Source organism: Rousettus aegyptiacus, unplaced genomic scaffold (assembly GCF_014176215.1).
Source record: "Rousettus aegyptiacus isolate mRouAeg1 unplaced genomic scaffold, mRouAeg1.p scaffold_m13_p_10, whole genome shotgun sequence".
NCBI classification, from domain to species: Eukaryota; Metazoa; Chordata; class Mammalia; order Chiroptera; family Pteropodidae; genus Rousettus; species Rousettus aegyptiacus.
Window position 1 is genome coordinate 87,924,140 of NW_023416285.1, and position 27,545 is coordinate 87,951,684.

General features: G+C 35.5%; 1 protein-coding gene across 1 annotated transcript in view; it reads right to left on the reverse strand.

Moving 5' to 3' along the window:
• MALRD1 (MAM and LDL receptor class A domain containing 1) overlaps window positions 1-27,545 on the reverse strand; it is a 481,557-nt gene that overhangs the window by 206,034 nt on the left and 247,978 nt on the right. Inside the window, 2 exon segments of the mRNA XM_036226667.1 lie at window positions 25,601-25,727; window positions 25,729-25,756. Of these exon segments, the coding sequence (XP_036082560.1) occupies window positions 25,601-25,727; window positions 25,729-25,756 (155 nt within the window).

The following is a 27,545-nucleotide window of genomic DNA, read 5'->3' on the forward strand; positions in this document are numbered from 1 at the left end:
CACGGTAAAAGCTGGGCGAAACTCTCAGAGACCATCCACTCACCTCCTAATCACTAGCGCTTCATCTCCCACCCCAAGAAGACAAGTGATATTGGGTCAAACTGTTCTTTATGCTGTCCACAAGGTGGGGACGTTGACCTAGAACAGTTGACGCTGGTCAGAGACTCTGGACAGGTGATGAAAAAGTGGTTAAGTATTAACAGACTCTGATGTTACCAGCTCAGGAAATTATTGCGTGTGATTTCATGTTTGGTTTGCTTGCCTATGTGTACAAAAAGTTATATGTAATATACATGTGTGTTTCATTCCTTTATGGGAAATTCTAGGTCTCATTTCACTATGTTCCTCTATCGAAGATGCCTAGAGTACAGTATGTTCGATACAGAAGATGCTCAATAAATTTAAAAAAAATATTGAACCTTTTTTGGCTTTTATGTGTGTATATATTATGTATAAATTATAATAATATTAACATAATAGTAGCTGTAATTATCCTAGGGGCTTAGATAGAGTCTATATAATGCTAATAACAACCCCCCCCCCAAAGCACCTATTATTAACCTATTTTATAAATAAGAAAAATCAAGCTCAGCAGTGAGGAAATTTGAAGCTGAAAACACTTAGTAAGAAATGTAGTAGAGCAGAGGTTGAACCCAGTTTCATCTGAATTTAAAGCCCAAGCTGCTGCACACTGCCTGGATTCAGAGAACTACACTAACAGACGCGACAAGGAACAAGTCTCTGCTAAGCCAAATGCAGTATTTCTCTTTAAAAAGGTAATAACAACACTCACTCTATAATTTATTATCTGGACATTTTAACTGCTGAAACACCAGGATAAGAACTAAAATATGAAAGTTTGATTTGGTTTAGTCTTTCAATTTATTATGTGTATAAAAATACGAGATTCAGGCTCATTAAGGTTTAATATTGTAAAAGGGCCATGCATGTCCCTTAAAGCCTCAGGCAACAGCACTGAGACCCAAATACTCAAGAGTAGTGAATTAATTACTCAACAATAAATGGTAAGAAGTTTACTAAGGACAAAAAAAAAAAAAAAACTATGTGGAAGGAATAATTATTGCATTTATTTATTCATGTCCTTGTTCCAAGGATTTAGAATGGAGATACTAAAGTCTAGTACAATAAAAGTAGTAAAACTATAGTTAAGAGAAAATTTATATGGTGAAAGTTAGGTGAACCCAATACACTGAGCTAGATGTCAGCAGGAGATACTCCTCATAGCCATTCTCATTAGTGAAAAGAAGCTGCAAATCATAAACACACGTGTTTGTGAGTATAGGCGAAAAGAGGAAAGTGATTCAAAAAATGTTAGAACATATTCGAAAGAATAACAAAGGTATCAGATTAATGCGTTAGCTTTAACATGCCAGAGTTTCCTCTCACTTATTCAAAGCTGAGAGTACCGTCATGGCACGTGGCCTTGGCAGGACAAAATGCCATGACCGGTTAGTGATGTCTTCCATGAGACCAGGACGGGAGGACAACGCCCTTTTTGTAATTCCCATTCCTTCGACTACGTGGCAAGTGACAAATGCACTAAAATCACACACTGTTTTCAAACTCGACTCATCTATAATTACTTTAATTTGAGCTCGATGGATTCTAATGGAAATAACCCACATCTCTACTAATTAGGCATGTTTTTTAACCACTATGAGTCATTTTCCACATCTGGCAAATGAAAACTGTCATATTTACCTTGCAGTCTTTTGTAAAGATTGGAGATCAACTGTTTAAAGCTTCTACCATGATGCCTGACATAAAAAACATTAATATTTTACCAACATATGTTCATATATGAACACTGATTATTAAAATCTCTAGCAAATTAAAAACATATTTCTATAATATAAATGATAATTGTTTGAACAGTAATAGCCCACATCCTATTTTGCTGTGGAATGGTAAGTGGACAATATCTAGACCTGTGCTCTATTGGAACAGGAGATGTTTTGGGAGAGAGATAAAGAAAAATAAAAATTAGAAAAAATATGTAAATTTTCATTCTCAAGGATGAGAATAGTGCCCTGGGATTCAGTGGGGAGGGGAGATGTATGATTGTGTTGGTAGCTTGTGGTTCTGAAGAGACTCTAAGGACAAACTAGTTACCCTGCAGTCATCCACTCCACAATGCCCTAAACCACAGAGGTCTCCATGTTTAATCCATTTGTCCTGTCCAATTCCACACTTGTCAACCTCCAGTAAAATATACATACACACACGTAGATATATACGTATACATACATGTGCACATATATAGGTACTACACTATGTATATATACACACATATTTATGTATATTTACTACCGTGCTGTATATGTATACATACGTGTATATCTACCGTAAACTAGCCAACGCTACTATTTCTTGGGAATCACCAGAAGCCATTGTCTTTTTCCACAAGGATGAGTCACTAAAGGAGAAGGAAGGGAAAAGGGAGAAATCATGACTAATGGGTAAAGACTAAAATGAAATAAAATCCAAATAAACAGCCCAAACTCTATTATTAAAGTTAAGAAGAAGGAAATGACATTTTTCTAAGACTAATGTAAAAGGGCTGGGGTTTCCTTTGCCTTGTCATTTACTAGCTGTTTAAAGGCAAATCACCACTGTCTTGGAAAGTCACACAGGCAGATGAAAAGATAGGGAGGACATGGCCCCCAATCGTTTTTTTAATGATGTGATTAAATATGCAACTATAATATTTTAAAAGACTTCTTCAAAAATAATTCATGTCAAACATAATATGCTTTTTAGAAAGTGTTCCAATCCTATCCTCTTTCTCTCTGTTGCAATTTTTTTTTTTTTTATTGAATTTCTTTGAATCTGTTGACATTCCGTTTTAAAGAGATGCTCTTTTGTTAGCGAGATACTAAGTCTTCTCTGGTACCTGATGTTAGTTTGGTGGCTGGAAACTGCCGCCAAGCATGCTCAGCTCAGAATTTTATCACTTTTGGAGAAAGGCCATTTCAAGACTCAGAGAACAAGAAGCAATGTGATTTTTAAAGCAAATGTTAATACTTAGCACCGAACACAATTGGAGGAACTTCTGAATACAAAAGCAAGTAACAGTGAATTGTCTATTTCACAAAAGCAATGAATGCATTTCTAAAATATTCTAATTGTAGCACTGAAAATGACTTTAGCTCTAATTTTTGACATATCTAACATAAAGAGGCAAATCTCATGATAATGTATGTTTCCATGTAGGGCAGACCGTAACATCTCTTTTTGTTTTTCAGTTTTGTTTGAGTTGAAATTACTTAAGATTACATTAAGGAACAATTGGCATAATTCCAGAAATAGGAGCAGGATTTCCCACCTCTTGGTTCAATTCATTTAATCAAATATATATCTTAAACATATTGTTTTTTTTTCTTTTTCTTTTGTCTATTTTAGCTGTACATGTTATGTAAGTCTTCTGAAATTGGTTTCATTCATATTTTTATGTTTTCCTGTTACATTAGTTCTCAGTGTAAATTACCCATATGATATCATTTTCCCATTTCATTCTTATTATAATTATCAGTCTGTTCCTATGTCAAACTGTGGTCATTGTGAGAATGGTCTCCCTTATGCTGAATGAAACCAGACACCCTGCTGCATCCTGGCCTTTAAGGAGAGCAGGGGGAAGTGCTTCAGGGAGACACAAAGCTGCCAATCATACAGTCTCTTTTCCACTTTGTTAATATTTGACACTCTGGGCATCATGGAATGCACAACCTTCCAAAGGCCTCGATCCCTCGCTTTCTGCTCTGTTCATTGCTCACAGCCGGGGCAGTTGTCTCATCTCTTTATACACAAGACGAGCTGCCATTTGGGTCCCTCAATATTCTGAGATTCTTCCTTTGACACTCAAGTGACACCTGTACTATACTTCTTGCAGACAGGGTGACTCATGGATGGATTAATGCATTTAGTTTAAATCTCAGCATCATTATTTGCACAGAGTACTTTATTGTCGGGTGTTTGTTTCGGTCATTTTTATATCGTATTAACTTTTAAGCCTATTTTTCCCAAATTATGGTCATTTGAATTAAAATAAAGTACCTTAAAGATAATAGGAATAATTATTATGGTATTTATTAACAGAGTAGTAGTAAATTTCTATCCCCAAAGAAACTGATTCAGAATAAAACTTATTAAATAGAATTGCATTTTGTTGTGGAATGGTAAGTGGACAATATCTAGACCTGGGCTCTGTTGGAACAATAGAAACAATTACGACTTTATAAAATCTTCTAAGCCTAATTTGGCTGAACCTCACATACACATAGTAATTACTAGGCTTTGCAAAACTTCTTCAATTAAAATGAGCACTTTTTTTATTTTAGTTGAACCCCAGTCGTTTCATTTTAAGGGGCAACTTCCAACCTGACAGCATAACCCAAGTAGCCATGAGTAAAGAGTGAGTACTGTTAGGGCACGCGAAGCTTACTGGGGGCTTCGTAGTTTAGCAGTAGGTTAGTTCTAATCACTACAAACGAGAGCAGAGCCTGGTAACATGATGAGATTGCCCTAAAGGGGAACACAGAGAGAAAGCACACCTAAACTACTTTTCTTGGGGGCATACCTGAATCATAGGAGTGAAGAATGAAAACACTATCATTATTCTACACTTTGCATTTCTCATAGAAATTTCCAGCCCAATTAGTGAAGCTTCATAAACTTTCCATGTTGAAGGGGAAATGAAAATGCAGATGAATAAACTTCAGGAGAGAATTCTAGACAGAAAGTGAAATGTGGTTTAGGAGATTATATAGCGGAGTAATTGTTTTACATTGTTCCAATAACCCATAGATCCAGAGTATTCTACGTCTCATCATTAGGTATAAAAACACAATTCTCATTTGTAAAATTTCACTCTAAATCTCTATCTTTGGAGCCAGAAAGCAATTACCATTATATGAACACATATTATAGAGTAATAATATCTTTGTCATTCTTAAATTCTCTCCAGCATGTTGTTTCATAATCCTTCATGTTTTTTATTTCATGACTGACTTCTCCAAAAATTGCAGGTCTTCTAGTTTTAGTCCATGTGTTGCTATGTTTATTTCCTGTATATGGCGTTTTTAACATCTAAAAGATAATTATCCTGCTAATTCTTTTATTATTGTTTTGTTTGAAATTCATTCTCATACAATGATTACTATGTTCTAGCATAATGATATTTTACTGATCATAAAATTGCAAAGATATTGCATAGCGGCATTCCAGCTCAGGGCTCCATGGTCAACTTTATTAAATATTCGTGCCAAGATGAGGTTAGGAAAGAATATAAAGGGACAGAGCCTGCAGAGAAGCAGTCAGACTTCTTTAAAGAAATGGATTTTCCTTTTCACAGTTTCTTCCTAGAAGTAATGCTATTTTTCTGCTTCGGCATCATCATCATTCTTCCAGAGGATTTTATTCATCACTGGGATCATTCACTGTTCTTTGTTGGGTTTTAATTATTTTTTGTTGCATCATCAAAGGCAATTCACTACAGATGGGTCCAGTCATGTGCTCCTTCCTTCCTTCTTCTTGGCACAAACATTCTAACTTTGGCTCTGGTCTTTGAAATCCCTGTACCTATGCCAAACTCTCAATATGTCTTTCAAGTTGAGGGTTTTAACCCTGTCCGGGTTAGAAAAAATAAATAAAAAGATGCAATAACAGTCCGTCTTTGGAGAGGGAAACAATAAGTTACCAAAATCTAATGGACTACTGACAAGCCAACACTCTGAGAGTGGGAAAAACATACATAATATTTTTAATCATATTAATTTGAGTAGAACATACAGGATATGTTAACTAGCTGCATCTGGTCAAATGTGCAACAATGCAATGTGTTTCTTACACTCTTGAGTGTGTAAAGCTTTTAAACATTCTCTAACCCTAGAGTAATTAACCAGGGACACAGGAATCACAAGGCTTTGGTGTCTATGATGTTTTGTACTTATTTCACTGGAGGCTCTAACTAAGAATTAAAAATGCCCTCTTTAAGACTGCCTGTCTTGGCCCTACAATGACCTCAGGTGAATTAGGTATTACTTGTTATTCCCTATTTAAGTTAGGGAGTTTATTTATACATCTCTGAAGCCAGCATTATAATGTCAGTGCTTAGAAACAGAATGCAACAGAGAATCAGGGTTAAAATCCTGATTTTCATGAGCGGAGTTTGTGAAACACAGTGTGTAACAAGTTCTAGGTTTAAAACACACACACACACACACACACACACACACACACACACACACACCACCCATCAGAAATAACTATGGTGACAGGGAAAGGTAACAGCAAGTATAACTTTTATCTTTCCATTTAATTGAGGGCAGTGAAAGTGACATACATTTTTGATTACTGAAATTACTGAGAAGTGAAAACATCATATTCAATAGAGTAAACATAATCAAAGCTTCTTTTCAGAGTCACGTAGAGGAGATATCTCCCTGTCCACCAACATAAGGGGGAAAAAAATGTGTATTTCAATTTGCAAAGCCATACCTAAAAAATAGAATTAGGTTGAAACATATAATCTTAAATTTTTTTTTAGTTTAGAATCTTCTAAACCATAGCATGTATGTTTGAAAATGATGTGTGTGTGTGTGTGTGTGTGTGTGTGTGTGAGAGAGAGAGAGAGAGAGAGAGAGAGAGAGAGAGAGAGAGAGAGAGAGAGAGGAGGGAAAGTGTTGGCCTGTATTTTACCCATCTATCAGCATTATCTAGCTAGCTGGGTATCGATTTAACCCATGTACAGAAATAATGACAGTTTATCAGCACAGAGTTATTTATGGAGATCTACATGTGTCTAAAACTTTGCACTGTTTGTAATAAGAATACTGATATGAGTTCATGAACATAAAGAAAGCCGTCAGTACCTTTCTTAGGAGAATCTGTTTGCCCTAAAAGAAATTAACTCAGAGGGCAAAGGTTTGTGTGTGTGTGTTTGCCATTGTGACCCTAGTGTCAGGCACATGGTAAGTACTCAGTATAGTACTGAGTACTATAGATACACACACACTTTAGATACACACACACACACGGTTATTCTTAATTAGGATAACTATATTCAATATTGTGGTGAAGTAAACTATCACTTAATAAGTGCATAAGGTATATACAATAATGAATGAAAGCATATTTTATTCATTTAAGCATATTCAGTAAAGCATGTCCTATTCCTTTAAAAATGTTACATATGTTTACTTAAGATAATGTTTTAGCCATTTCAGCTCGTGCAAATTATTATACTAAGGTTAATTAACAACTTACAAGTAAATTTATTCCACTGATTAGAGTTGAGACTGTATTGATTTTACAGTGTATATTTGTCCTGCCATATTAATATATTAATTGAATTCAATAAGAATTCAGCACCAAATCGTTCCTTCTCATTGTGTTATATATCATAACAAATATAAAAGTATACAATTCAGTTTAAAAACTGTAACTATTTACAGCTACTCTGGGAAGATAAGTCATAAACACATGAGCTATTATAAAAATGACAGAATGTAAAAGCATGCACTAAAATACAAAGTTTAATTTGCACATGTTAAATGTATTCGAAATCTAATTCATTAGGCAGTTTGATGTGAGACAAGGAACAGTTGAACATTTAAAGCTATATGAAAGGACAAAATAACATATGGAGATCCAAGGAAAAAAAATAAGGAGGCAAGGATCTGTCCTGAGGTAATTTAATATTTCACAAGTTGAGCAGAGACAGAAGAGTTGGGAAAAAATATGAGAAGGAAAGATGGAGAAGTTAGAGGAAAATCATGAAGGTGTGATCCCAAATGCTAAGAATAGAATAAGAAAGCATTTCTTTGTGGGGATGGCCATGTGTCAAATGGTGCTGAGCAGCTGAGCATTTTGGGCACAGAAGACTGTTAATTGGCTTTGATGAGAAGAAACGGGTTCCTTTTCCCAGAGAAGAGTCAGAGGAGTTTTGAGGGTTGACTACAAGTTGGTTGAAGATTGAATACAAGGTGGAGGAGCGAGAGCAAGAATAGTAACTTAAAAAAAATAATAAAAATTTACATGAAGGGAAGCCTAGTAAAGAGATAACTGAAGCAAGAAATGAGATCGATCCAGGGTTTTGAAAGATGATTCCATGCCAATTTGATGGCTGAGTGGGAAGATGAGACTAAAATCACAGAGGAAAGGAGATCATCAAGAAAACAAGCATAGGAGAGAGGAACGCAAAGGAACACGTGGGAATCCAGGACACATACGAATGGTAACTGGAAGAGAATCTCAGGATGAGGATTAAACCTTGACTAATGCCAAACTGTGTTGAGAATAATACGCAAGAATTACACTTATTTTTATCAGCTGGACATGAGAACTATTGGAATGTACATCGATGGAAATTACACTGGTAGGGATTATCAGGATATCCCTGTGGCAGCGAACGAACCCCCATAATGGCCCCTAATCTCCACCTGCTGGTATTTGCTGAGTTCCAGCCTGAGCATCTCCGTGTGGGCCCTTCCCACACTGAATAGTGCTGGCCTATCTAACTGATAGGTAATTGTGGAAAAGACAGCGTGCGAATTCTGAGGTGAAGTTGTACAAGGCATTGTGACTTCTGCCTTGCTCCATGGGGCAACTCGGCTTGCATGCAATCAGCACTTTCTTAGAAACATATAAACAGTTCGTTTATACCCAGAGACAACCCATGAGACTGCCCTTACTTAGATTATATCATTTTCCTTAAAAGCTAGTTTCATTCAGTAAATAAATATTCAAGTGCCTCTGCCAGGCCTAATTCCTAATGCTTGGAATTTGTGAAGAAAATAGACAAAAATCCCTGACCAATTCAAAAACAGGTGTATTGTCCAGAGATCATGAAGGCTATGAGTACATCCTTTCCTATCGGTCGCATTACACAGCCAGAGTTTCTCACTTCCTATCTTATAAGTTTCTCATCTTATCCCCATTAAATATGGAAAATATCCTTCGATCTTTTTAAAGAATAATTATTATGTTCAAGTCTATAGAAATTATCTATTCTCTAGGATCTACTTCTTAAAATAGCACATTTATGAATTCAAAAAAAATCTAACCATTAAAATGGTCTGGTAATTTGTGTATGACCTATTTTTTAAAAATCCTACTTTCCTGTCTGGTCTACATGTAGAAATGGCATGTTGATTGCCATTTATCATGTTTAAATATGCTAATTAACTCAATTAGCCTGAAGACAGTGTAATAATACATTATTTATGAAAATATAAATCATCTTAATAGAGTCTCACAAATTAGAGAGATTATCTCTTTAAGTTTTGATTTTGTCTAATAACTCAGAAGGAAGAACCATAATATCATTAGCTATTTTTTGACAAGTTTACATAAACAACCTTCATTTAAATGAGTATATATCTTATACTGATCTGAAGGTATGATCAAGGTCCAAACAGTGGAATCCTATTATGACTCTGTTTTATTATTGTATATGCTTCACTGGCAAGCAACCCATCTGGGTGCCCATGGAGGCTCTTATCGTCCCCACCAATCCTGTGTACTCTGCCCTTCAGTTTGGCTGTTTGACTCAGCAGACTTCGTGAACCACCCTTGATGCCCACAGTACCTGATTTGGAGGCCTTCTTCCATTCCAATCCTACATCTTGGGTTTTGATGATGTAATTTTTGGTTAGAGTCCATAGTGCTCCATGACTGATACCTTAGAGTCACTAGAACCTTCTTAATGCCGTAAGTCCTTTGGGTTAGTTTTTGTCTCTGGGCTAAAAGAACTTAAACATGTGACTGGAAAGTACCAGAAATCTGAGTTTCTTCGGGAGGGGCACCTGCCAATTAAAGGGGCAGTGACATCAGTGTGAAGACCTCAGACTCTGAGCTCAAATACTTTCTGGTTAGACGAGGTCTAGCCTGAGACGCAAAGTAAAATAAACAAATATGTAAAAGAGGAAAAGGATAAGACTGTGAGTAGAAAGGATCTTCAAGTGATGGGAAAAAAAAAAAAAGAAAACTGTAGCAAAATAAGATGGAGAAAAAGAATCCAAAGGAGAATAAAAAAATTATTCAACTGAAACCATACTAAATCATGTTTTAACAATACTTTTCTGAAAATGAAATTATAACACATTTACCAAAAAAAAGAGAAAAAAGCCCAATTAAGAGGGCATTAATGAAACAAACCTGGAAAATAAAATCCTTATGGTTGGATTTTTCTCAAGAGAGACTATGTTGCTAGGGAACATTTACACCAAGAAGATTACTTTTTTAATGTTCTTTTACAAAAATTCAGTTTTTGACAGAGTGAGTGTCCAAGTCTGTAACCTCTGAACTATTCCACAAGCTAAATGGGATTCTTAGAACAGTATATTAATCACCTATTTGTTGCTACTATGAAACATTTGTTCCCAACTGTGCCCGGCTTAAAGTAGTTCCTTACTAAACACGGAAGGAAGGAGGGAAGGAGGGAAGGAGGGAAGGAGGGAAGGAGGGAAGGTGGGAAGGAGGGAAGGTGGGAAGGAGAGAAGGAGGGAAGGAGGGAAGGAAGGAAGGAGGGAGGGAGGAAGGAAGGAAGGAAGGAAGGAAGGAAGGAAAGAAGGGAAGCAGGCAGGCAGTTAGTTACTTAGTTCACTAGCTTCTGTGTGCTTCCACTCTGCTGCATCTATACCAAGGTTATTTCCTGAAGTGTGTGCATGTTCACACTCAGCTGGGACATTTAATATAGATTTCTAAAGGCTGTGAGCTAGACCTGTACTATGCAATTCTTTTGATCTGAAATATCTGACTACAGCTTGGTCCCACATTACCTAGAATTTTAAAGTAGTGAGAAAAGTGTCTGTTTTCTAAACTTGACATAAATACTGCTTTGAGGTTCATTTACAATGATTTGTAATGAGGTAAAAAAAAATCTAAACTGAATTTGGGTACAAAATATCAAAAACTATCATATAGCTTGACATGGGTTAATGTAAATATGAAAAGCAGAGTATGTGGAAATAATACATTTGGAAATAAGAATTGCTGAAATAAGGGTAAAATTGACAAGAAACAGTGAGTAGCCAGGGATATGATCTGTATATTAAGGACAGGACATGGCTTCATGGCTTGGCACAGACCAAAGCAAGCTACCAATTCACCAAAATATGGAATACCGTAAGCTAAGATCATTATGGTATCCATTCGTGATAAAATCATGAACTACAGATTCTACAGAGCTAACTATGTCACAATTAAGAAGATAGAATACTTTCAGGTTGTATAAATTGCAGAGAAAGTTTATCTGTGTAAACAAAGCCACCATTAGGATTTGTACTTAACACTTAACGATTATTTTTAAACTTCTTATTTTGAGATAATTGTAGGTTCACATGCAGTTTTAAGATATAACACAGGGGTTCCCTTTACTCAGTTCCCCCAGTGGAAACATAAAACCATAGTAAACGCCATCCCCAGTGACAGCGACACAGAACAGTTCTACGCCACGAGGCCACTCTTACCCCTCACTGTCCTCTCACAGCTACGTCCACTTCTCTCCCACCTCCATCCCCTCCTGAACTCTAAGCAATCGCTAATCTTTTATTCATTTTTTATAAGTTTGTCATTTCAAGAATATTATATAAATGGAATCACATAGTTTGTAAACTTTTGGGAACGTCTTTTTTTCACTCGGCATAATTCTCTGGAGATATATCCAGGTTGTTGTTTGTATCATTAATTCATTTCTTTTTTTTTTGGTACATGGTACAAATGTACCAGAGCCCATTTAACCATTCAGCCCCTACACTGGGATACGGGTTATTTCTAGTTGTTTGCTATTACAAATAATACTGCTGAAACATTTTTGTACAAGATTTTGTGTGAACATGTCTTCCTTTCTCTTAGATAAATCCCCGGCAGTTCAATGACTAGATTGTATGGTAGCTGCGTGTTTAGTTTTTTTGTTTTTTGTTTGTAAAGAAACTGCCAAACCCTTTCCAGAGTGGCTGTGCCATTTTATATTCTCCTCAGCAATGTACAAGTGACCTAGTTATCTCTACAGCCTTCTCAGCATTTGGTGCTGATGTTATTATTTTTTATTTTTATTTTAGCCATTCTGCTAGGTGTGTAGTGATATTTCATTTTGGATTTAACTTGTATTTCCATAATAACTAATAATGTTAAAAATAATTTCTTGATTTTTTTGCAATTTATTCTCTTTGGTGAAATCTCTCGTCATGTCTTTTCTCATTATCTAATTGAATAGCATGTTTAATTGTTTAACATTTTGTTTGTTAATGCATTTCATTAATGTATGACTTTGATTGTTTGAACCTACCACACATTATTTAATGGCATCTGTCTACGCATTGGAAGAGGAGAACATATGATTCCTTGAAAAGACTCAAAAGAAGGTCAAAATGGAAGTGAAGGAGCAAGGCTTGGAACGGGAATATGCTTACAGAGGGAATCATGTGTGAAAATTTGGTATTTGTCTTTCCTTTGTGCTATAGGAGTAGTCATATTCAGTCATTCTCTTGTTGACTGACGGGTTGTTCCTAGCTTAGAGCTTTATAAACTCTTGGCACTGAATTTTTTCATGACTCATGAACACATAAAAAATAATTTCTCTAGAAAATATACAAAGGAGGAGCACAGCTAAGTAATAGGATATGTGCAGCTTCAATTTTACTTACTACTGCCAAGTTATTTTTCAACACTGTTATACCAATTTACACTTTTTCCAAGAGTATATAAAATCTTTCACTGCTTGTTCTGTATTCCAGGCAGTACTTGGCATTGTCTTTTAAATTTTTTTCTCAACAACTGGGTATGAAATCATATCTGTTTGTGTTTCGATTGGCAATATCCTGATTATTAACTACAGTGGTGGAACAACTATTCATGTGTTTAGTGGCCATTTGTATTTTCTCTTAGGGGGAATATTTGCTTACATCTTTTGCTCATTTGGCCATGCTTTAGCAAATCGTAGGAGTTCCTTATTTATTTACAGAGAATAGGGGTTAGTGGTTCTGGAGCTTAAATCTGTAGATTTAATCCAGGCTCATGTCAAGTCAGATTCTAGTTTGGAGACACAATCAAGCCCAGAGGAGGAGGAGTTAGCCTTCATCAGGAAGAGAGACCCCTCCTCATTTATGACAGGAAGCAAAGATGTGTTTGTGGATGGAAAGGCAGACATAGGATTATACATGGTAATCTGACAAAATCATCTAAAATCATATTGATCATTAGATTGGCCTCCTCACGGTCCATGCTTTTACAGAGAGCTGACTCTCTGATAACACAGTGCAGGCATTTTTTTTTCTCAGTACAGAGATACTAAATGAGTTGTCTGCAGTACTATGTCATATCAATGCCCCTCTATCTGTGAGATATGGTGATTATTTGAACATCTGTCATGTGACCAAAAGGGAATGATGTTTTTTCTTTTTTTTTTTTAAAGGATTATGTTGACATACTTCGTTGCCCTTCCTTTGCTTTAAAAACAAACATCTTAGTATTATCTAGGTATTTATTTGTCATGAATGACCCACCTCACAACAGAGTTCTGCATTTCTAACATTATCTCCTAAATGGCAGACATCCTTAGCCAGGTAATAGAAAACAAACAGTAACAGCTGGAGCTTTAAGCTTAATGCCTGACGGAATCTCATCCCAGCTCAGCTATCAGTGAACACAGGCACGAAGCTCTACGTGCACCATCCAAATAGACAACGTGCAAGAAGAAACAGATAATGAGTTCTGGCATCAGAAAGAAGGATACGTTAATGGAAACAATATGAAAACTCCCATTTAGAAACGTGATAGATTATACATTTTTAGATGACATATACTTTAATACAGCTTAATTTATTTTTAAAAACAAAAATAAATATTCTGAATATTACTTTTCCTCCTTTACCTGTTTGCTTTTCTTTAGCATTTAACAGAAAAAAAAGCAACCTAAAACTTTTTAAATGCTTTATAGTGTTTGAAGAATACTCTCACCCACTATTACAGCATTTGAAAATCCTAAAACTATTCTAACTCAAATTATGACCATTTTTATAGATAGAGAGATGGTGGGTCATGGATGATAAGTGATTTGTCCAAGGTTGTGAGTAATAAGTGAAAGAGCTGGGATTCGAATCTAAGTCTCTCCTCTGGCTATGTGTCCACTGATCTTCTGTCTAACCCAGAAGCCCACTAATATTCTGTTAGCTAAACAACTCACACTTTGAGAAATTAGCTGATATCAGTCACGGTGTCTTTTGATTGCTCTGACAAAAAAAAAAAAAAAAAGAAGAAGATTTGCTATGTGTAGGGGTTGGTGCTACCTGATATGAGAGTCTCCATCTATACATTGGAAGGATAGATCACGTGATTCCTTGAAAGGTTCAAAGGAAGGTCGAAACCAAGTGAAGGATTAAGACTGGGAACTAATTTTGCTTCTCATCCTATGTTCTAAAATTCTAATTAGATCCAAGCCTTCTGTAAAATCTATCAAATACACTTAGCCTTGCGTTGGTTGTTTTGCTTTGAATTAATGGATGGGATCAAAGGGAAATGTGTTTTTCTTCCTTTGTTGAAAATAGCAAGGTAACTGTAGCAGGGTAGAAAGCCAGGGGTGTCAGAGTCCCAGAAAAGCAACTGAGATAGAAAAATCAATGACCAAAAATACTGCTGAGAGTTTCAGGTAAAAGAACAATGCTGAGAATCAGCTTCCTGATAAACAGCTCGGTGGTGGATAATAAAAATAACCCCAAATATATTGGATTACAGGGACCCTTCAAAAGGGGAGAGAAGATGGCCTTTCTTGCTGAACTTTAATTTCCATAAAAGTAGTGATTTTGTTCATATAGTTTCTTCTACATTCTTCTAGTAGTTCTCACTTTCTTCATCAAAAATAACAAGGAAAATATTTCAAGGTTTCTTACAAAATTTGGAAATATTTAGAAAATAGAGTAATGTTAATATTTTCAAGAGACCATCACTTGAAATGTCAATTACTTTCACAATCCTGTCACAGGATTGATTGTTTTGGGTGTCATTAAGAAAAATCCACTGAAAAAAATGCTAATTCTCTTCAATGAATACATATGTAGACCTTTAATTTACATGGATATACTTATGGGAAATTACAAGAAAAAATTTTAGTAAGTGTGCTTTCTCTCCTCTGTGCATAGATTTTCATATATTTTCAGAGCAATTATCATATGAGAGAAGGTACAAATGGATTGAGTACTGTGCTTGTATAATGATTTTGATCTGAGCAATTCACATTGAAGTCATTAAAATTAATAGAACTTTTCTGAAGTTCTAACTTAAAAGAAAATTTAAGCAATTTCCATGTTATATGTGTGTTAAATAAAATATAACATGGAACTATCTCTTCCCTAGAGATCTAGGAAAACAAAGTGAATCTATAGTAAACTGTCAGTCATTCTGAAATATGCACTGCTATTTATTATCTTGCTATGCTTGCATTCATAAAATTTTCTTAGAAATTTAATAGTGTAGAAGCTACACAGAATAAGCCAATATATTTGGCTACATAGTTTGAAGGGACAAATGTAAGATTTTCAAGAAAGCAGGATCTATCAAAAACCTCTAATATGAAATAGAAGATATTACATCTTAGCTCTAGATAAATTATCTGGAAAAAAAAATTTCTGGAACCCCAAGTCAACATTGTGCCTTTAATCGTTTCACAATGTATAAGAACATTTTTCAAGGACTGAGATATCTGTTGAAAAGTATTGTTTTTTTACTGCATGATGTTTATTACTGCATGGATAGAGTAGTAATAAAAAAGCATAAATGCACTCTAAAATCATTCCCAACTATATATCTGTAAAAATAAAACTGTTTACAATCTCTCCACATCTAAGTAAACAAAGTAAATTGCAAAAAAGATTCATTTATATGTCCCCATTATATTTTGTGCTCAGATGTACAAAGAAATTTTTTTTTAAATTCCTCTTATTTTGACCATTTTTCTTAATTTATCTTCTGTTTAGACATTTTTTTTGAAAAAAAATCAAAAGAAACAAATAGCTTTGAAAAAGCTTAGCTTGTTTAATGCCATTTGGATTATTATTTTCTCCTTTTCAATTTATGTGTGTTTGTGTATGTATGTTCTTTTGACTACAAAGAAAAATTCTAATGAAGCTAAACAAGTAATTAATTTCAATATTGCACCTTATCATTTAGAGCTTTTCTCAAAAAAAATTTAAGTGAGCCCCCCCTAAAGTAAGGCCTCCTCTTCTAGCCCAAAGAATTTTCTCACTATTCTGTCATCATGCGAGAGCCATATGTAGCTCTAACTTTGGTGAGATTTTATTTGCTGAATGATCCCCAGTGAAGTAAAAAAGAGTCAAGAGAACTCATTAAAAATATGACCCCTAAAATCCATGGGGCTCATGAATGCTGATGAAAAGAAATCTATGAATTCACAGAAAATATTATTTTATCCTTCTTTTTAACCTCAAGTCTCTATGTCACTTCAATTGCTAGCACTCAGAATAATGATCCCTCCGCTCATAAAACTAAAGAAATAAGTAAGCTCTCTTGCCACCAGCATAAAAGAGGACAAAGCAATGAACAATGATCGAATGCGGGGTATAGTAAATGGCACATTTTAAGTGGGAAATAAAATTTATCAGTACTTGTAACCCATAACAAAGTTTTCAATGAGTCATTCATGGAAATTTGCATGCTAAAGTCTTGATACATATGGTCTGATCCATGAAGTAAATCCACAAATAGATGGTCTAATTCATAATTTGGCCAAATCCAATATTTTCCCATTCTTCAGAGAGTAATATCGACCACAACATGCCATAGGGTTTTAAATTAGGACCACAAAAGCAGTGGCTTTAAAGAGAATGAAAATCTGTCCAGACTGCATAAGTAATTCCATACTCAGCGCTCACTCAGAAATTTCCCCAGAATTTTCCACATTGTGAGCTATTTTTTAAATGTATTTACATATTATTTCCTATGTTTATATTTAAGCTTTAGATATTGAGAATCTGTCTTATTTTTTCTAATTAATATTTCATGTGCCTACAATGAGCCATTTATTACGGAGGACGCAAAAATAAATTGTATCTGTAGCTTGCCTTCAAGATAATGCTAGAAAGTGGCAAGTGCCAGAAGAATGTAGAAAAAGATAGGGATTTCAATAAACTTAAGTTGAAAAAATAATTAATAAAAAAATAAAAAAGCAAGTAAAAAATGTCATGGCTACTGAGAAAGCGTGGTAGGTAAAAGCATGGAAGATAAGTGTGTGTGGACAACGTGTGGTTCTATTAGTTTAATGAGAAACAATGTAAGGGAAACACTAAATTTAGCAGTGACGTTAGGTTGGAAGGCCCTTGGAAAGATAAAGAGTGATGTCTCCCAAACGAGAAAAAAGTTCAGAATACCACAGATGGGACTTGCAGAGAGACGAATAGAAGGGTAACACGCATTTTTAATGGAGCTAAAAAATGGTTCTAGGAGAGTAAAATCTTAGATATTCCAATGGTCTGTGGCCTTCCAAAGCTCAATGCTACCCAGAAAAATCTTATTCTTCAATATTTAACTAATCTTGGTGTTTTTTTTTTGTTTTTTGTTTTTGTTTTTTCTTTTTTCTTTTTAAATCATATGAGCAGCATTGACATGGAGTTCTTTAAAATTACATAAAATGGATGCAAGATGAGTGCTACAAAATGTTGAAAACAGATGACTCTGGAGAACCTTCTCTTGATTGACTATTCATCTTAAGTCACATTACAAGAGGTGACCATTGTGTGCCTATGGGTTGCCACAGACTGTCTTGCCAATGCTGTTTATGTTTGACCCTAAGTGATTTTGTGTATAACTTGGGCAATGAGATCTAACCAAAAAACACATTTTTTAAATGTAATTCTACAGAAGTTATTCACCCCATCATGTCAATTGGTGAAAAGAAAACAATGTCAACAATGTCTAAATAATTTGCAGCTAAGTTGAAATTTCGTTTCTCATATCAAGTAGCAGGTTAAAAGTTAAGTCCATTAAAAATAATCTTTAAGAATTTCATTTTTCAATTGTTTTTTTGCTGCACAAAAAGCGGTTTTGAATTATTTTTAAATTTGATTACACTGCTATTGTTAGTGTTTATACAAACCACTAACTTCCATTTATAAATTGATACATTACAGTTATTCAATGTAAATATATTACAAGTTGCTCAGTAATGTGGTTCAAAAGTTAAGTCAAAACTAAAGATAAGTTATAAGACAACTAAAAATTACAACAACAATAAAAGTAAGCAAGATATGTTGAATAACAAAAGAGCTTCACAGTATCAGATATATAAATGTATGATATAAAGAGTTAAATGTTTATTCTTTTAATTAAGATTATATCTTTAATTACTATCTAATAACTGGTAAATTCGGAGTCTGCTGAATACATCTTACGCTTCTCTACCTTTTTGTGTTCTCTCTTTGTCCTCCTTTCTTTCCTCTATTTATCCAAATTCTTCATAACTTTCGAGATTTGTTTTCCTCTAAGCACTTCCAGTCCATATTTTAATAGTCTTTGAATTCCTAGTGGTTTGTTCTCTATAGTTGACATTTCATTATGTACTGCTTGTACTTTCACTCGTTCCATTAAAATACCTACTATATGCTAGGCACTATGCTATATTCTAGAAACAGGACAGTAAACAAGGCAGATACAGCTTCTGCATCTTGAAAGCTCCCTAGTCATTGGAGGATAGAACTTTACATAGAGAGTCATCATGTAGTGTTGTGAACCCATGATACAAAGACTCAGTGATATGGGAACACAATACCGCTCACTTAGGCCTATCCCATGAAGCTCAGAGAGGTTCGTGTTCCAGAAATGCAGCACAGGAAGTCATACGTCACTCTCGCAGAAAGAGGATAATTTCAGAAGGACGACAATAAAATATTGAAGAAGACACAGTGTCTAATGGGAGGCACCTGCCAGTTTCTGATAGGAAGACTGAGTGCCATATTGCTGCTTTCTGCAAGAAGTTAAGTCCTCCACTCTAAACTCTCAAGCTCCATGACAGCAAGGATCATAGGAATTAGCACAAGCTCACTGAAGATTTGTTTGAATGCATGATGAAATTGAGGGGTGGAAAGAGTTGGGCGTGAGCTGGCAACTCAGTGTTTACAAAGGGAAGTTGTAGTCCTAAAATAAAAGGACTGTTAGTTAGCAATAGACAGTCCAAGTTAGTGCATAGTATAACCTAAGCTGCCAACTTTCCTTTCTTTACGTCTCTCACGCAGCGCTATCCACAGAGGTGGAATCACAGTGGAATCTGCCATCGAACTCTGTTGCCAAGATTCATAGATTACTAAAAAAAACATTCCTGACTTCTTTAGACGATGTGGAGAGATGCACTAATCTGGAAAATGTAAATTTTAAGCCTATTTCTTCTTTGTTAATAACTTGGTTTTAAATATTTGTTTCAACTAAAATTCACCACCAAAGATTACAAATAGGAATGTGTTACATATTTATCTCTTACAGAGATAAGATTGCTAACATCGTGAGGATTTTAATTATTTATTTTGATTATACATATGAGGGTGAATCACAGGGGTTTTCTTCGCTTCACCCCTGTGATCTATAATTAGTAAAAACAGATCACCAACCTTGTAGCAGCCTCTGAGTCAGGGATGTGATTCAGTTAGAACAATCATAAGCAATTCTATCCTATTTTGGTAAGCATGTTTTGTAATCTCCATAAAAAATTAACAGAGTAGGAGTTCATAATTAACTGATGAAAATTTAGGAGTTCCAAAAACAGTTACTATCATGTGAATTATTTTAGGCATGAGGGAGTGATTTCGATAACTAGAGTTAGTTACTAAGATATTAACAAGCTAAGTTAGAAAAATAACATACAAAACAGCAAAAGTTGCTGAACATAATCATAACCCCTTTCTAACATGAGTGGAACAGGTCTGTGGATTTATTAATATGTAGAGATGAAAATCTGTAATTTGTATGATTTCAGAGCCATTAGAAAACTTTGACAGACAGTAATACCTCTGCCCCCTGGATATGAGAATGGTTTAAATTCTAATAGCAGAAATTGAATGTAGTGGTTAAAACTGTGGATTCTGGTTAGAAATGGCTTTTAATCCTGATTATACCACTTATTATTTATGTGCTCTAGGTCTCGATTTCCTGGTCTGTAAAAATAGGACAAAGTATCTACCCCGCAAATTTATTTCGAAGATTAAATGAGCTGGTGTATGTAAAAGCACAGTCTCAAAAAAAAAAAAAAAAAAAAAAGGGAATCAGCCAATAACGAGAAGCAACACAAATAGCAGCAGTAGTGGAGAAGCGAAATAGTAGCAAAAATTGTGAGACGAATGTTCTGTAGAGCTGGCCACATGCATCTCTTGTAAAGTAAAAACTTCCGAGAGCAATTAAACAAAGGCGTTAGCATCCTAACAGAAATATGTTCTCTATTACAGAAGGGACTCCAGTAACACCGGCTACATAGGAGGTCTAGTGGGAAGCAGGGGAGGCAGGTACCTGAAAGGGGTAAAAGACGTGGGAAAATAAGTGAGAGGTTAAAAAAAAAAAAAAAAAAAAACCTCACTTAAAAAATCTCAAAAATACGCCTGGAACAAACATTGCCATGTTCTCCAGGATGACACAAGGGAACATTTATAATATACAAATCAGAGCATTGTGATCCCGTGGCAACCGATTTAATAAAGCTCTGGATGTGTCTATATCTTGCATGACCACAGTTTGAAATGCAAAGATCAACTTTCCTCCCTTGATTTGGTCAAGGTCAATACTACAATAGAGCCCAAACTATGCAGATTAAATTGTTAAGGGACTGAAACAGTTCTTAGAAAACAAATAAATTTCTGGTATTAAAAGTTTAGCTTAATTTACAGTCCAAAGACCACATGACAGTTTTTGAAAAATCAATTTTCTATATCCGGATTCTATGTATCCACTCTATCCATATTCTTTACATCCTTTTCTCTGAAATAATAAAATGCAGCAATGTGACTAAAATAGCATCAGCTATTCTATAAGCTGAAGAGATCAAAATATGCTTAAAACCGAAAATCTGTCTGATCTACTCTAATAACGAGGCACGTGTCATGGTGGCAAATACAGTAGTTGTAAATCTCAGATTAGGACAGAGGTAAACATGTGTGAAGGACGAGGTAGTGGAGGGTTGGGATGATGGAGAATGCTCATTTCTGCCAGTTGACAACTGAGGCTCATTGTTCGCGAGATAGGGGAAAAAAGATGACCCAGAATGGCTACAGTCTGCTAAGTAGGCAGAGGAATCTGGCCTTTTGTTTCTTGATTTGACATTTTCCACTGCCTATTGAGCAAAATCTGTTATTGCCATATTCAATATGATCTTTACATAGAATTTCCAGGAAGTCAAGTATAAGAGCTCTAAATTAGAAGTCAGGCAAATTGGATTTAAATCTCCCCTTTTTTTTTTCCTTAGGATACCATGTGAGCTGGGGCAAGAAATATAACCTCATAATCTTAGTTCCTTCAGCCATAAAATGAATAGCTTAGATTAAGTGTATTTCAAGGACCCGACAAGCTCTAAAATTCTCTGAATCACTAAGCAAGATAAAGCAATGAACTAATTTAATTATAGTCTTTCTGCGTAACTAGCCTGCTATAATCAGGAAGGCTCTCCTGAAATACATTATTTTTTCTCCACTTCTGGCTTGAATATTTTATGTTTTCCATCATGATGGTATAATGCATAGTCCTGAATGCCTTCAGTCAAATAGATTCAAATCCCCTACAGCATATAGTCATCTCGATTAAAATATCAAAAGTTTATTACAGATGGAGTAGTTTCAAAACATGATAATGCTCTTTGGGTAGCAGGTGTGCCTGCATTTTATTCAAATGGCTAGCTGAAAACATGCAAAGGGCTTTTGTTTCTGTATGAGGCTAGATACACTTATGACAAAAAAAAAAAATTGTCAGATGCAGGTAAATTTAAAAATTGTCCCCAAATTCTTTTTAATGTATTGAAAGCTACTTAGTGTACATCCATAATTAACCCCATTGGAAAACAAGTGACTGGAAAACTAAGTAAAATTAAGTTATGTTTGTGAAAACAAGTTAGCTTTTTGGTTGTAGAATACTTACTCTACACCTGAACACTTGTCTCACTTTTGTTTTAAATCTTAGATGGTCTGAAAAGCAATACATTTAAATTTAATGAGAAATTTAATATTGAATGTAAATGAGTTAAAAGGTAGATAAAAAATGATAAATGTTATAAAGAATAAGTACACTACTATAAAAATGAATTATTACTAAATTCTGAAAAAGACACAGCTGGTATATTTTAATTTAGATTATCAATATCCAATCTTCCTCCATATAGAAAGACAGAAATCAAACGGATTGTGTAACATTTTAATCCTAATTTTTATAATATCTGAATTCAAGTCCTATCTCATCCACTTACTCATAACTTTTGACTTACTGAATTTTGAGTGACTTATCCATAAAATGAAGGCAGTGGAAAAGCAGAGATCATAACCAGTTCCTATGGGCTAAATCCCACTAACAAAGTAGCTTGTTTCAATCAGTGAGAGATAGGTAATCATCCTTCTACCTGACAAACTCTTCAATCATGTAATAAAACTAGTTTTTTTTACAGTTGTTATTTCTCTTGAAAATGTATAGCTACGTAATTTCATTTTGTGTGTGTGTGTATTTATAACCAAAGCAAACTTCAAAGAAAAGAAAAATATTAAGATTAATTTCTCAATGAAATACTTTTTGCACCTTCTTGTGATTCACCCATCACTTTGATTTAAGACACAAAATTACATTTGTTTCAACTACATTTGTTTAGTGAAAAGTGGTTTACATGAGACTAAAAGCAAGAAATATAGATGAAAAGTATAATATATACAATATGTAAAATAGTACTGCTCTTTACTAAATGTTTCCTAAAGCAATAGTTTTTCTTTCTTGGGGTTTCCCTAAATTCACTCGGTTATTACAGGAGTATTGTAAGAATCACACGTGTCTATTCTAAAAACTATTAATCATTCTGTTTTCCTAAAAAAATAAAAATAAAAAATAAAAAGATTCCATGCAATGAATATGGATCTCAGTAAAATAGAATCTCCATCTTATCATGAGAAAGAAACACTATTATCAGTGAGGAACACTTGCAGATATGGGTGAGGGGTGAACACAAAGGTTTTGGATGAAAACACACCTGGACTCAAACTGCCAGTCTGCCACTGAGTGGGTAGCCATAGAATGGTTAGGGTATTTCTGAGACTCCCTTAGCACTCCCCTTTAGTAAAATGGGGCTCACAGTATTTGAGTCAGATGGTTGTGTCAAGAAATATATGAAATAGTTTTTTTGTTCAATAACTAGTATACAGTTAGTGTTCAATACATGTATCTATTATTATATCTATAAATGTATCTATGAATATATATTAGTGTGGTTGTGATCAATACTACCCTTTAAAACTATACTGTCATTAAATTATTATTCAATGATTATGAGCCTTTTTCGTGTGACTGCATGTTATATTTCAGATTTAGATTATGGATTCTCCAGTTTAGATTTTAATGTTGTTCATGTACTACATTACGGCCATTCCTTCATCTCAAAGGTTGCCCTGAGCTAGGCAGTGGGCTCCAGGTGTGCACGATTCCTTTCCTGAAATCCCTTCTCTGAACGGCTGGGAGAAGATATAGAGATTAAAACCTCAAGACCTTACTCTCAAGACTTTATCATTTATCTGTTGAACTAGAATAAATCGAAATGAACAGCCACTGAGCAGAAAGATTTTCTGGAGCTGTGAGGGATACTGAGAAAGAAGAACCATGGCAGGAAAACGTGGTCAGAGAAAGTTTTGTGAAAGGCTGAATCTACCAGCTTGCGCTGGACTTGGTATGAAGGTCAAAAAGGGAAACACAGAAGGAGGCATTAGGCAGGGGAGATGAGCGGGGGCGGCACATGCATAAATTGGGACCATTTTAAAAAATGAGGAGTAAAGAAAGACAAAATGAAAGGCAGAATCCCTGCCCCTATCATGCCTGCCATCTGGCTGGGAGGCTTTCAGACTAATGAGCAGGGTAAAATCCGGTGTGGTTCCACACAGAGAGAAGCCTAAGAAGTATTTTGTAATGATGATCAAAAATATGCATCATATTAACTAGGAAAAAAAAGACTGTCCTAAAATTCATGGAAAAAAAAAAAACCAATAGATGTTATGAAAAATGTCTCTCCTTAGTACTACATGTCACTATATAAGAAGTGACATATTTTTTTTTAAATTAGATATTTTTAATGTGGTAGAAAGACAGGTTTTTTTTAAAAAAAAAATCTGTTAAACATCCATAGAAATCAATTGGCAGAGCCATAAGAGTTCAACAGGACTGGTTAGGAAGACATACCTCAAAAAAATTTAATTGTACAATTTATAGTAATATAAAGTTTGTTACTATAAGAGGTGAAATGTAAATATGAGTGAAGCAAACAAGAAAAGACCGCAGAGCTGTACCAACTTCTGGACATGGATCAAGTACTCAAGTACTGCATTCAACAGAATACTAGTAAAATGCTTCTGTGAGAACTTTAAGCATTATATCTCAGTAAGTTTCCCTATTTAAACAGAAGAATAAATCTCTGTAGTATTTGCCGCATGTATTTTATCAGGCTGGTCTTTCTGCATTCTTATTGAAGGGCCCTCAGTTATAAAGTTAACCCCGGTTTCCGAGAAAACACGGACTATGGCGCCAGTAAGCTATTCAGACTCGCGAACCCTTCGCTGTTCCGCCCAGGCCCCTTCCATCCTTCCGCGCTGCGGGTACTTCTCCCAAGTTCATGTGCAGTAGAATCGCAGTGGCCTCTGCAGCATGTGTTTAAAGTCAGCTTTCCTAAAATTCTAACTACATTCTTAAAATACACACACGCGCACACACAAACGCACATGCACATCACACACATACTCATCTCCTTTTTGCTGCTATGGTCACTTGCCGAAGAGTAAAGGTATATGAAGCAGGTCTCATTAATATTAATATATGCTTTGTTATTCTGCTTCTTGAACACTGTCACTTTATTATTCTAAATTAAAGCCCTGACAGAAACATCCAATTAATCCTCAGTAAGAAAATGCATTACCGTGCCACAGTTCATAAGCAGTTCAGTGTAATCACACCTCGATTGTTTTCCTGAGCGGGTCGGTACTTTGCACGGTGTGCTTAGAACCAGAATGTCTATTATCAGTTCCCTTAATGGTCACTCACGGATGAGTTAAAACAGTCATTCTTCTTTCACATGTACAAATAATCCACTTACTGAGAAGGGCAGGGAAGGAAATCAGGAAGATTAGGCTTTCTAAAGTGTCTTAGACTGATGGATATCATAAAAGGAGTCTCTGGGATTCAATCATAATCAGAGAAAATGACACTGGTCTCAAAGCTGGGTACCAGGCCCAGTTTACCAAACTCCAGAGAGATTTGGAACCACAAGTAGCAACTAAAGGGAGCTTCCTCTGATCCAGTTAACAGAGTTGTAATAAGCTCCTTTACCGTGTACTAAACTCAGAGGTATCACAGGCGAACATCCTACCTTAATGAGAATCTGAACAAATCCTGTGGCTTTGACAGATATGAAATATCAGAAGCTCATGGCACGTGCGGTGCTCGATTCTTGCCACACAGCACTCTTGAGGTGTGTGCCTCGCCTCGAAGGCCCCTGGAGTAGCCTCCAGATACAAGAGGTGTCCTAGAAATAAGCATGGGATCAGACAAAACAGAAACGAGGAGGGGATCTTAGCGTTTTTATTAATTAAAATATAGTCGATATAAGGATTGCCAAAAGTTACATGAAAAGATGTTCCACATCACTAATATCAGGGAAATGCAAATCAAAACCCCAATGAGAGATCTATCACAACTGTCAGAACAGCTTTTGCAAAAAAAACCCCAACCAAACAAATAACAATGTTGGTGAGGACATGGAGAAAAGGGAACTCTATGGTATTGTAAACTGGTGCAGCCACTATAGAAAACAGTATGGAGGTTCTTGAAAAAGTTAAAAATAGAACTACCATACAACCCAGCAATTCCTCGTCTGGGCATTTATCCGAAAAAATGAAAGCAGTAATTCGCAAAGATAATATGCACCCTTGTGTTCACTGCCAAGATGTGGAGGCGACCTAGGTGTTAATCAACAGATGAATGGTTAGGGTTTTTAATAACATTTCCTATGCTCGGAGCTGCCAAAGCCGCTTCCATTTGAGATAGAAAGGAAATCGAACAGCCTTGCCTCCAGCTCACTGACAGAACAATTTCCAATAGTGTTCTTTGAGCAAAGTACTTCACAGTATGCAGATTAGCTGATCTGGCAGGATGTTTGCACCACTGAATCAACAAGATAGTTATAGAAATTATTTAATGGACACCTGGAACTGCCCAGTTATTGTAGAACAATCACAAGATTACCTTTGAAATATAAATAAAGGAACTTTAGAAAATTCAGTCATCTGGTGTGTGCATAAATAAAACACTGAGAACTTTAATATGCAGTATGATAAGAAAGATATTCTTTTATATCTGTGCATCCAAATATCCAAAATATTTTATAAATGTAGAGCTGGGTGTTTGGGTGGAACTTAGTCCTCCCTTTCTCTGGCTTGGCCGAAGCGGTTTGAAGAGCTTTGTTTTCTCATAAGCCTATGAAATTTCAATGTTTAGAAACCTTTTTCCTACTCTGTAGCATCCAAGGGATACAGGGCTCCTTCTGCTAATGACCTTTGTCTCTTCACCAGTAAGTCTGAGAACTGCCCTCAGCTCTTCATTGTGAACATGAGCCATGCCCAACACTTTATGATCTTACAGTGACATCTGCACGGCCCCTCTACAGCTTTCTAAGCACACTCCTTGTATACCCATCACCTTGTTTGATCTCTACAAGCCCTGTTTGGCATAGAGGAAAATTTATTATCTCTATTTGACAGTTGAAGGTTTTGAGAATCTGAATAGATCAACTGAGTGGCAGAATTCAAGATTACTGATTATAACTGTGTGTCATTTAGGAATGGCACCTGATGCCAGCATACGTTATCTATATCATCTATCTATCTATCTATCATTATAAAAATATTACGTTTTGATTACTCACTGTTATAGGTTGAATTGTGTTCCCTAAAAGGTGTTAAAGTCCTAAGCTCCAGTCCCTGTAACTGTGATCTTATTTAAAAATATGATCTTTGTCAATAGGTCATTAGGGTGGACCCTAATTCAATATGGTTGCTTCCTAATGTAAAAAGGAAATTTGGGCACGCAGACGGACACGCCTGGACGGCATACAACGTGAAGACACAAGGAGAATACCATCTGTGCGGCAAGGTATGTCCGAGGCTACCGGAAGCCAGCAGAGGGGCACGGAACAGAAGGTTCTCCCTCACAGGCCTCAAAAGAAGCCAGTCTCACTGATGCCTGATTTCAGATTTCTAGCCTCCCAAACTGTGAGACAAAAAAAAAAAAAAAAGCCTCTTGTTCATGCTAGGAGA